Genomic DNA, 12,482 nt, shown 5'->3' with positions numbered 1-12,482 from the left:
TACTAAATATACATAACGCATCAGTCTACAATCAATACCCAACAATGACAAAGTAAAATGTATTAAAAAGGAAAACCTGAAATATCACACTAGTATTCAAAGCACAGGCCACAGTAATCCTAGTCCTCAACAGGTCTACAGAGGGACCTTGGACCTCATGGCCTGGTTGTGGTTTGTCTTGACAGGCAGTATGAATTGTCCTATTGGTTCAGTTAATGACATGTCAAAACCAAAGCAATCAGGAAGCACCTGACCACAGTTTGGAGCTGCAACAAATTTTGTACATGAGAGATTTCACAGTTTGATTTTAACACATTTCCTGAAAGGATTTCTATAAAACGTGCATTTGTGTGCGTGTGTGCTTGTGTAGGAGATTGAACAGAGGCTGCAGCAGCAGGCAGCCCTCTCTCCCTGCTCAGTCCCAACTGGCCCCAACGCCTCCAAGACTGACACCATGATCCGACATCATGCCCTCCGCCAGGTACACTGCAGCACGTCATGTGACAGATCCATATTATTCTTTGAGTTCTTCATGAACTTTCATCCTCTTTTTCATAATTGATTTGAGCTTTTATCTTCACTTTTCCTAAAAAAAAGGTTTAAAGCAGCACTTTTAAGAATGATTTATGTAGAGAGATTCAAAGAAATGTTACCAGAATATCTCTGGCATTGGCATGATAGTTAACTAAATCTAATTCAATAAAAAATCCAGCTGTGATTTGTAATTGTGTAATTTCTGCCTAGTGCTGGTGGTGTTAATGGCGTGTCTGTATTTCCCTCAGGCTCCCCAGCCTCAGGCCTCCATGCAGCGAGGTCTGTCCAACTCGGCGCGGGGCGTCCTGTCAAACTTTGCTCAGGCCTCCCAACTGTCGGTGGCCAGCAGCCTCATGGGAATGAATAGTGCCAAGCACTGTGGCAGCGGCGGAGGCAGTAGCAGCAGCAACAGACTGCAGCATGACGGCCGTCGCCAGATCTACAACATCCCAGGTACCTATTGTACATGTTTGTTTCCACAAGCCACTTAATCCAAAGACTGAAGGTCCTGATTTTATAAGCTCTAGTTATTGATGTCGTATGGATGAATGTTTAACTCCTGAAATCGATGTGATGATGTAGAGCTGACTCACTGTTACTGGGGTTACAGAAATGACCATGCCCCACTGCCTGTTGAGGTGGAATATTCTTTTATTAATCTTGTATTATGTAGGCACTGTCCATTAAGCAAAATGGATTACAATTTTAAAAGTCTGACCTCCGTGATGTCATCCAGCTTCCTCTTGATGCGTCTGTCCAGTGGGCAAACATTTTTGCCACAGTTTAAATGAGAAGGGTAAAAAAAAAGGAATGATTATGGGAATATCTGAGACAGTTTTACTTTTTCCAAATCAATCAGATGTCAAGATTTTTGCGGTCTCACCTTGTCTGACTGCTCAGTCTAACTGGAAACGATGAATTCCAGAAGGAAAGTGATGTTAATACAGTACAACAGTAACGTTTTGATTGTCTTTATTTAATCTTAATATGACAACAGATATCAATTAACTAGCCAGAGCATCTGCAACATTTTATAAACCGTTAACACTAGCCTCCATTATTATTAGGACATTACAGAAAACAAAAAACTAACATTAATGCACAATTAATGCTAACATACGAGAGCTAGCCACCATAAGCGTAACTTTAATTATATTTATTATACGTCAGTCTAACTACCCACACGTATAATATTTGATCATTTTGGTGATTTATATTTACATTTATTGATAGTGGCAGCTATGTTGACGTCGAACATTTGCCATGCATTCAAACTTTGAGTATTGCAAATCACTTATTGTCATCCCTTTTCTGCGGGGCATAAAAAAAGTTTGTTATTTCCTGTACTGAGAGGGGAGCCTGCCCCAGCAGTGAACTCACAGTGGAGGTCTGCAGACAGTCACCACTCAAACTTATAAGAGTTCCTCTTGCACTTCAAATGTAAAAAACACAAATGTTATAACACATTAAACTGAGGTGATGAATGTGGTGAAAATATGTTAGGTTCTCCCTGTCACTTGAAATGACACTGAGTGCATCCAGAGGTTGTGGTAATGCAGTTACACATAAGTCCTCCATGAATAAACAGCACAGTATGTTTCTGATAAGTATGATGTGTAATACCTGTGATGTAGTTGCTGGCATGGAACTTTTCCACATCAATAACAACACCAGTGTAAAACATCATTCTCATCACAAAGAAACAGCACATGTACTGGTCACAGTCTCTCATTTATTTTCTCCCTTTGTCTTTTAATTATTGCTGTTTATTTTTTGAAAATGTTACAAATGAAAAGCCTGGAGAAAGGAATCCCTCTGAGCTGCTGGAAGACTTGTAATGTAAAACATGAGCAGGAAGTGTTGACGGCATCTTTACACTGAACATATACAACAAACTGAAAGCCTCTGTCTGGCGGATGTCTGAAGTGTATCCTCTTGATGTGTGTATCTTGTCTCCCTCAGGGTTGAACATTGCCTATTTGAACCCAGCGGCAGTTGGAGCCCATAAGAGCTCCAGCTTAGCAGACCGGCAGAGAGAGTACCTGTTGGACATGATCCCACCTCGATCCATATCGCAGTCCATCACCGGACAGAAATGAGCCCCGACCAGCCCTCCTGCCCCTCTGATGTCACACCCATCCTGCCCTTCTTAGCCCTCCGCCATACTGAAGCACTCCTTGATCAACCAACATCCCCACCCCCCCACCGCATGCAGTGCCTGTCCGTGTGCCTACCTTAAACCAACCCATGAAAACCCACCAAGTCGGACAAAGACACTAAACTGTCAGTGCATCTCAAATGTTCTTATGATAGTAAAAATCTTCTTCGTCAGCGTTGTTTAACAATTATAATTCCCATTATTATCGCTGCTGGTAGCACTATTATTATACCTGCAACTACCATTTTCGCTTCAGTTACTATAACTCATTATGCTTTTTTCTTTTCTAAGTGTTTGTTTCTACACTGTCTCTCCTTCGCTATGGGGAGTGACAGTGAACCATTGTAGGGTCACTTTAGGCCACGGCCATTTAGGATTTGTTTTCTCCTTTCAATTATGAAGCTTAGATGTGACTATTGCTAGTAACAGAAGATCAACAGGGTTCATTCTGGTTGCTATGCAACATAAAGTTGAACAATTTAAGATTGCTAACTTGAAGTAACAAAGTGGAAAATACTGACATACAAAATAAAGTTAATAATTACTTTGGTTGCTCTTGAAAAGAGCCTGTACTAGAATTAAATAATGTGTGGGGGAACAGTGAGAGCAGAGCAGCCACACACACTCAGACAGTTTCAAAAGCTCCATCTCAAGTCCAACCTGGACTTTCTCATCAAAAGGTATTCATCAGTTTATTCACTTCAGACGTCAGCCTCTCCTGTTACAGAATTTAACAGTTACCAGATGGATGTACGCAGGACTTACTGCACTTGTACTAATCACGACTGACGGACACTATCAGCAACCCAGCAGTCCATATAGACTCCAGTGAGGAAGGAGCCGACAGGACCGGAGGGCATCATCTCCAAGTTCACCAATCTTCACAGGGGGCAAGGAGGAAAATTGATTTCCCTCCTGAATCCATCCCGTTTCACTAGCTGCCACTGACACCCATCATGCCCACTCACTCCCTGTGTTCATCCATTGCACAGACTCAAGCCTCGTACCCAGCAGCTCCTCTTGGCATCACATGTTGTTTGAGAAAAATGAAACAAACTCAAATCTGGAGATGAAAACATTTTGTGCGAACGTCAGATTGTGTACCTAGAAACCTACAATCTCGATTCCTGTGCTTCTTCTATTTGGGTTTTTAGATTGTTGTCTGATTTTGCCCCACCCCACTTCCTGTTCTTTATCTTGGTTTCTTTTTTTATCTTGGTTTCTTTTTCTTTTTTGCGGCGTCTCCTAATTAATCGGTGGCGTATCTGAGAGGTATTAGCCCCTGGAGACGATAATAATCAACATAGCTAAAACCAGAAACTATTGAAATATCTGTATGGATTATGTATAGATACCTAGCTTCAGATAAAAAAAGGATGTGGATTATATCTTTTATGGGAGAGACATGGATCGATCATTGTGTGTATGCTCTGCACACAAGTTCCCTCACTCCAGAGGAGCACTTTGCATATTTCCAATTGGGAAAAGTTTTGTTACAGTCTAGAGTGGCTAAGATCTGGAGGCTGGCTGATGGCCGACCAAAGTAAGGAGACATGTCATCAAGATTTGTTTTAATCAAACATTGCACATGTGAGGTTAGACGGGCTCATTGAATCCTACTCTTTACATTTTGATAAATTTAAGGCGACTATAGATTAATCTGTGGTTGGACTAGTCTCTTTTGTGGCCTCAACACTCTGAATGTTACTAAGTGATTCCATTTCATAATATCGGTTTTTCAGCAGCTAGTTGCATGTTCAAGGTATTTTCATGATCTCAACCTGTTTGCTGAGGCATAACCAACTTTGACATCACATATTTCTACAGAGTTAATCTCTTTGCTCTTGTTTTCAAGCTGGTTGACGATCATGTAGCAACATAAAGAGTGCTGAGCTCATAAATGGAGCTTACGTTGGCCAAAATGATTAGCACAGACGTACACTCGGTGGTCCACTGATACACTGCTGCAGCAACACAACCATCTGATGGTTAGATTAGTGTGGACTTGTCTTCTCAGAGGAAAGACCTGCTGCACCATTCTAACAAAAAGTGCTCCGGTCAAGTCTGCATATTCAGTTGTTGGTAGTGGCTGTCACTCCACGTCATAGACTGTATATAAAGATGGACGACGTATCGACCACCTCCTCCCGTTGTACAAATATGAAGCGAAAAAATCTCATATGTGCGGTCGTCATTATCTTTCACTTCAGACGTCATCTGGAGCCAGATGTGCAGTAGTGATGGTGGTATCAAGGTCCAACAGACGAACAACCAGTCTCAGCTGATCATGATGTTTCACCCTGTCTTCAGGGCATCAAATAACTCATTAAACCAAACTGATCAGAAACATGAACGCTTGAACATCCTCTACCTATAATGACAGAATCCATCTTCGAGAAAAATTATTTAAAGTTTGCTTTGACTTTTTTTTGGGTCCGTACCCCGTCCATATCCTAACATGGAGGAGATGGGGTCTACACCTATACTGCAGCCAGCCACCAGGGGGCAATCAAAATGACGTGCCGTTCATCCAAGTGGCAACCCACCATGACAACACCCATTTGTTGGTGAACTACCGTTTTGAAGCCTTGAGTTAAACACTATGGCCAGTTTGAAACAAGAATTAGCTATATTTAGATGATCGTGAAGGTGGTCTGACTGAGATCTTGTCCACTGCAGGTCCACCTACACCTGCAACCATGCAACGATTGGACGGAACTAGCTGTCAATCATGCTGTATCCATGCCCCAATTCATACGGTGCTTTATTGTCTATTTGACTTCTAAATGAGACCACAGTTTACAAATTGAACATCATGCTGTATTGAAGAAGACTTGAAACTAGTGATTAAGACTATGAACTCCTCAGGAAAATGTTTACTGACGTTATAAATCAAATGAGAAGTTGAGTCACCCTCTGCTGGTCATTCAGAGTGCTTTCCTATCGGCTTCACTTTACGGTCCAGGTGACTATGTCCATTTTTGTATACAGTCAATGGTCCCTTTGTTGGCAGAACCCAGATGTAAAAAAAAAAACAAGTTTTCACTGATTTCCTCAGACGTCTGTACTAGGAAGCAGGATTTGTGGTCAGCCAGGTAACTTAAGTTTAACCCAGGTTTTACAATGGTACAACGCTGGATCACTTTTTAGTGGAGTACATCACCATGTTAACTTATGCAGAAACCTTATTTGCTCTGGAGATAACATCAATTTGTACAAAGTACCGCCTACTCACCATCAATTCTCTACCTCCCATAGAACTAGGTGGGTGGAGAGTGAGGCTGTCTCTTAGGGGGGGCAGTGCGTTCAGAGACCACCATAATGACACACCCTCAATATTACAGAGGGCCATCTCCTCAGCGGGAGTGTTCTCCTGTGTAGGTTATGACCAACGCAGCAGCATATTGTCAATTTAGATGCGTTTACAACCGCAGGATAACCTCCAGCTCATTCTGTGGCATCTGGGCAGAGCAGCGGGAGGCAGGACATGATGATAACTTCGCTGCGGAAAGCAGAGTTTTTGTTTACAGCCATTAACTCGCTCACTGAATCCTCCGTAGATTTTCTCCTGCTGCATTCTCACATGGGCTTAATCAGACATTCTCCGGAGACTATACTAGGGGGCTGGAAGGAGAAACGTTAGTGTTCTCACATACAGCTAATCTGGAGGAGTTCAGGACAATGTTCGTCATGCATGTCTGAAAGCAGCTTTGGTGAGACTGCATTTGTTGGGTTCAGTGGAGCCCGAAAACAGATATCCTGGTTATGTTGAACCTGCTTCATGGTACAGGGCCCTGGAGTTTGCAGCAGTTCAAGCATTTGAAACCGTTTTCTGGTCAGTGTGCAATATTCATAGACATGGTGACAGGTTACAGCAGGACTGAGATGCTCTGAAGGCAGTTTGATTTGATGACAGAAGAACCAGGCAGTTGACATCAAAGACATTTCAGTGAAAAGAGGTATCACTCTTTCTACATCCCTTCCTCTACAAAATGTTATGTATGACTATGAAGCATAAGACTGCTGCACATATAGTGGTGACACATCCTAGCACAGGTCTTTCATTGAGAGGCGTCAATGTGGCCTCTTGCAGCCATGTTGGATTCTGTCAGCTCGTTTTTCTAACTAAATATTGATCTCAGTTTCTGTGCAGTTTATGTTAACTTTAGTGTTTGGATTGTATTTCTTACCATACGACTTGCTACATAACACTCAGTCACTTCATTCTGGACTTGCACTCTAGCTCACTTGTAATCAGACCCTAAGGTTCTAAATTTGAATTCTGTGCAGTACTTTGGTTTCTGAGCTAATACTGTACCTGAAAAATTAATGAAATCCAGCCTCAACTGGACTTAGTGTTTAGTGTTCATTAGCGAATCTTAACATGCTAAAATGACATTTGACCTGCTACCTATCCTTTTAACGTTGTCATGTCAGTATGTTTTTCTCCTGACATTAGCGTTTAGTTGAAAGCACTGCTATGCTAAGTAAAGCTACATTGCTAGTGTGGCGATGCAAACATTTAAGAGAGAAGCCACGCTGGCAGTTAAAAACTCTTCCTCAAAGTAAGTAAACATTTTAGCTTATCATTAAAAATAAAATGGAAAAAGAAACTAAAGCACTTCATATGGAAGAGTGAATGTGCGTATATGTGTGAAGGGGCTTTTGTTTTAAGGTTCAGGCGTTTGGCATTTAGTTGTGATGGTTAAGGTTGGGGTAAGGGTCGATAAATGGACTGCATTTATATGGGCCTTTAGTCTTATAGATCTCCTACAGCGCTTTACAGTACAAGTCACATGCACACACATTCATACAGCGCTTCGATAGACCACTTTTTCTTTCTATCACTTATAAAGTGCTGTCACAGCCATCCGGTGCAGTTTAGGGTTAGGTGTCTTGCCCAAGGACACTCCAGCACATTGGCGGGAGGAGCTGGTGATCATACCATTGAACTTCTGGTTAGTGGACAACCCTCTTTCTCCTGAGCCACAGCCGCCCAATAGGTGATCTCACAACTAAAACTAAGCTTGTGCATGTCCTGGCCCGTCGTGTGTCTGTTTTCCTTGTTGAATTAGCCCAGCAGCTAGTTAGCAAAGGTAGCTAACACAGGCCCAGGTTCACCTCTGTTCCACTTGTTTTAGTTGCTCAGTCTTCTTTCTCAATGATGGCTTCTGTCTTCATTCTGTGCGAAAAGCTAACCCATGATTCTGAAGTAAGTTATAGAATCGATTGCAAAATCTCAACAGTCCAGCAGGGAACTCGTTATTTTGATCAAATAATCACCCTTTGTTGGATGAAGTTTTTTCGAGCTGGTGCTGCAGCAGAGTATTGGATAGTTTGAACCTTTGAAAGAGGAATGAAAGGACACCTTCACGGGGAAGACGTCGTCTGGCCAAGGGATAGTGAGGCCCAGGCTCTGAGGTCTTCTTCTCAGGCCAAGACAATTTCAGACAAAGCAGAGATGCTGCAGCAGTCTCTGCAGGGTTGTCTAACTGTCCTGGGCAGACACTGATAGAGGCTGTTGGTTGGTTGGTTGGTGTGACTGGAAGAGGAATGTATTGTGGTCCTTCATGTTATCCTGCCACCGTGTCATCGTGGTGTGATGATAAACATGCCAATCGAAATGGAAGACTTTTGCCAAGACTATGAAACTACCTAGGATTTAATTCAGAGTTTTAAACTGAAGTTAATTTTACTTCATTACATAAAACACACAAATCTGCTTCCCTTTTGATTGAACAGTTACAATTGGATGTAGAGCTATATTTTCATGAATTTTTAATGTCTGGGACAAATTTTTACTTTACAATGTTTTTGTCATGCCTTTTGCTGCCAAGCTGAAGCTGAAGGGGGAAAAAAGCTCCTGTCTCTCTTGCTCTTTTGCAGATGCATTCTCACACCTTTGTATTTGGAATGCAGATTCTTTTCATACGTCAATTTTTAGATTCCAAAAGTCATTCTTTATCTGACGTCTAAAATGATTTCCGTTTTTATTTTCAAATTGCAGTTAAAAAAAAAAAATGTATTGACTATGAAATAAATGACACGATATTTGCTAGGTTTGAAGTAATAATGACTTATTGTACATAAGCATTTTTTTCCTCCCTTGTACTGAAAAAAAGAAATTAAATGGTTGTATATTGTGTAGAAAAGCAAACAAAAAGCCATGAATATTGTGAAGCTTGTAATTTCGTTTTGTGATCACTGTGTATTATTGTGTAACTAATGTGCAAAATGTTTGGGATTCTTTTTTTCCCCTCCTCTGCTTGTTGAAGCGATCTTCCTGGATGCATTTCCTTTGGTTTTGGACTGGTTAGAGTTTGCAGGAAAGTGCTCATTGGTTCAGACGGATGGGGTCTGCCATTACATCTCAACATCTCTTGTGTTGCTCTAGATAAAAGCACTTGGATGTCGGTCCGGAGTCAGACTGTTGCATCAGTTTGCTGATAACGGCATCTCTAAAAGAAACAGACTGGTGTTTTTTCATGTTTACTATAAATCCTGTCCATATGACATCCCTGCTGACCACTCGCATATGTCCACACATTCACGCAGACTTGAGCCTCCTATGAACCACTCAGACCTTTTCTTTGCTGAACTGGGCAGTGGAGGCTGAATCGTTTGTTCTGCTCACTGTGGTGAAGGATGACATTTAGACAGTCCCAGTTACTGTTGTCTCCAGTGTCAGGACACTGAGGTCACGTCATCAGCAGATCAGGGTTCCAGTGGTTCACAGGGACTCGGGTCTACGAGGACATTGATTCCTGTCGTCCTTCAGTGCAGTGAGCAGATCGGTGATCTCAAGTCCTTGACCAGTAAAAGCCAAACTAGATCATCTCTATGCCTGTGTGAAATTTTTTTTGTAATTTTAATGGACCAACCATTGAATTCCAAAGTCCTGATGAAATGAACGGTGGTCTAGAGTATACAAAATACCAATGACTTGTGGACATGGTGATAAATGGCCAGTAACATTTCATGATTTGTAGTGAATGGGTTTTCAAGAAGCTACTAACTTCCCCTGTAAGGCCCCTTCAACCCAAAAAACACAAAAACGAACTTTTATACAGAAGTTTGGTATTAAATGTTCCAGGTATGTATATCAGTCTATGCCAATAAGCTCTGACATCAAACCTGGACTGACTTCATAAGCTGAGTGGCCACTCAAATATGAATCAGTGATCACTTTCCCTGCCAACACCGACATACAACATGTATGCTCCTCTCTTGTTTGGCTTAATATTCTATTAGTTGTTGTTGCTAATGCAGGGGAACATTTAAACTCAAAATCAGTTTTTATCAATTTTGGATTTACCTGTAGAGACCTTTCTTTTTGCCTAATGATGACAGTGTTAAAATAAACATCTGGGAAGCAGAAACAGAAGATGAAATCAACCAGAGATCAATTGAAGTTCTTTTTGTTTTGCTTACATCAATTCTGACCTTTTGCACATACTTGATATTTAACGGTCTTCAAAAATAGTAAAAGAAAATAATGCTGTTTGAATACTGCCAGTTGATTGACAATTATGCATTGATTGAAAAAATAAGCTAATTTTGGAGGAAATACCTTTGTAATATTTATCTCTTGCAAGCTATGTTTAATAAAGGTTGAAACATTTGCTTCCAAGTGTGACTTCATTTACCTTTTTCTAACAGGATAGAAAGAATGAGCAGAAAGTTGGATCATCTCTCAGAAGCACAACATAAAGTGAACATTATAACCGTAATGATGATAGGACTTCCACTTTAATCTGAATAAAACAGATTTATTTTTTTCCAGCTAATAACAGGGGCATTCAATGTGCAGTCTTTTTGTGAACGTCAGTGCGAATTTGGGTAATCTTGGATCATTTACTTCTGCAATTTATTCCAATATCTAAGTAACACATTAACACAGGATACTTTTCTGAAATCTCCTGTGTTAAAGATGTTTTCTAACGACAGCAGGAGAAAGATATCATGCCCAGAGGAGACAGGCTAGCACCTATTAGTGTTCTTTGTGCCAAAAGAATCAAATCTGACTGAATTTCATAATGTGGGACAATTATGTTAGTTGTTTCATTTAAAGCCTAAATAATGCATGACAAACTCAGTATCACCAATTTGGACAGAAATTTTCATTTGTAGCCATGTCATTAATTCATATATATATATGTAAAGAGTCATATTTTTTCATGATATACTGTATATATTATATATACACATTTTTTTGTCAACTGGTATTAGACTTGAACCTTGAATAAAAGGTTGCATTTTTCCCCCCTCATTTGAAGAACTGAAATTACTGTTCCACATTCTCAAACATATTTGATCAAGTGGGACAACCAAAAAAATGAATTTTAACACATCTACGTTTTGTTGCTTGAACAGACCCTAAAAATGAAGTCTGATAACAATTTCCATCATTTACTTATTTTATGATAACAAAGTGCCGCTCTAAAAAAAGTTTTACAATCCTTTTTCCTGGGATGTTTGTGCATGTGTAATTCTTTCCACGGTGCATCGTGTGACCAGTGACTGTGGTCCCTGTGGAGGCCTTCACTGAACACAAACACACAGAGGAAGCAAGTGTGTTTTGGGTTTTTTGCATTTCATGCATCATTTAATTATCCTTTAATGTTAAGACTTTTATCTTTCTCATTTCAGTTTTAAGACCAGTTGAAAACAGTTCTGAACGACTCGTTAATGTTTTTCTTTTCTTTTTACCCCGCGTTTGTTGTTGTAATACTCACTTCAGCCACAAGAGGCTGAAGTGCACCACTGCCCCAATATATGCAGTGAAGGCGTTCATGTTTTCTGCCAGTAGATTTCTCCATGCACTCTAAACACAAAGTATGTGTATTTGCAAGTTGTGTAAGTCTTTCTTTCAGTCTGGCTGTGGTGGGTATATGAGTGAAACAACTCTCACCCAGAGACTGGGGTTCAAATCCTGTTTTATTTTTTGACTACTTAACTTATCGTTTTTATTTTGTCCTTGTTTTATAACTTTTTCCTTTCTGCCAGATACAAAAATAGGATTTAAGAAAAATGGAAATAATAAATGTCTCCTCGTCTTACAGTATGCTTCAACACAAACAACTGCACCTCCGCAGAATGAAAAGACATTACACAACAAAAAGGGGAGTCATGTGACCAGTGAGGTATGACTGTAAACAGCATGAGTGAGGACAGCTGTGTTCTACAGTACAATATGTGACATTGGGTGGGGCATGCGCTCAGTGGAACACTGACTGTTTACACACAGGTATCCCACAAGCACAAGCACAAGGTGGAAATTAAATAATGATGTTGCTGTGCTGCTAATGAACACAGATTTATTCACACTCAGACGGGCAAAGGTTGTACCAGCTGACGGGACTCCATTGTCAGTGTGATAATTCAAAAGTGTTCGCTGTAAAACAAGTCCCCTGAAAACAGAACAGCAATGTGTAAATGAGGCTGCAGCCACCTGTTTTCTCCGTGTTCGCCAACTTGGAGGAATTGGACTGAACTTGTGTGTGTACTCTGAAACAGTCCTCACAGGACAGAATTTCTACCCAACATTCCTGGTCACGCTATTTCCTGTATCACCACAACACATGTAAAATTGTGCCTGGTATATTTGATGGTGCATTAGTTTATTGGTGTTCATTCTACAATAGCTTTTCCTGAAAAACTGCACTATACACAGTTTTGATATGTTAAGTATTAATAGTTTTGATAAAAGCAGCCTTAGCACTGTGGTTGTTATTGCATTATTGAGCCACACTGAAAGGACTACAGACTCCACCAGTGATGATATCATATA

General features: G+C 40.5%; 1 protein-coding gene across 1 annotated transcript in view; it reads left to right on the top strand.

The window, feature by feature from the left end:
• The window catches only part of gatad2b (GATA zinc finger domain containing 2B), a 43,320-nt gene extending 40,455 nt beyond the window's left edge, over positions 1-2,865 (top strand). The window contains exons 9-11 of the mRNA XM_035633874.1: positions 371-481; positions 783-987; positions 2,497-2,865. Of these exons, the coding sequence (XP_035489767.1) occupies positions 371-481; positions 783-987; positions 2,497-2,633 (453 nt within the window). The 3' untranslated portion in view covers positions 2,634-2,865. The remainder of the gene's footprint in view (positions 1-370; positions 482-782; positions 988-2,496) is intronic.
• The last annotated feature ends 9,617 nt before the right edge of the window (positions 2,866-12,482 follow it).

The sequence above is a fragment of the Scophthalmus maximus genome, chromosome 5 (assembly GCF_022379125.1).
Source record: "Scophthalmus maximus strain ysfricsl-2021 chromosome 5, ASM2237912v1, whole genome shotgun sequence".
Taxonomy (NCBI): Eukaryota; Metazoa; Chordata; class Actinopteri; order Pleuronectiformes; family Scophthalmidae; genus Scophthalmus; species Scophthalmus maximus.
Note: the sequence above shows the minus strand (reverse complement) of the source record. Positions and strands in the feature narration are given on the sequence as shown.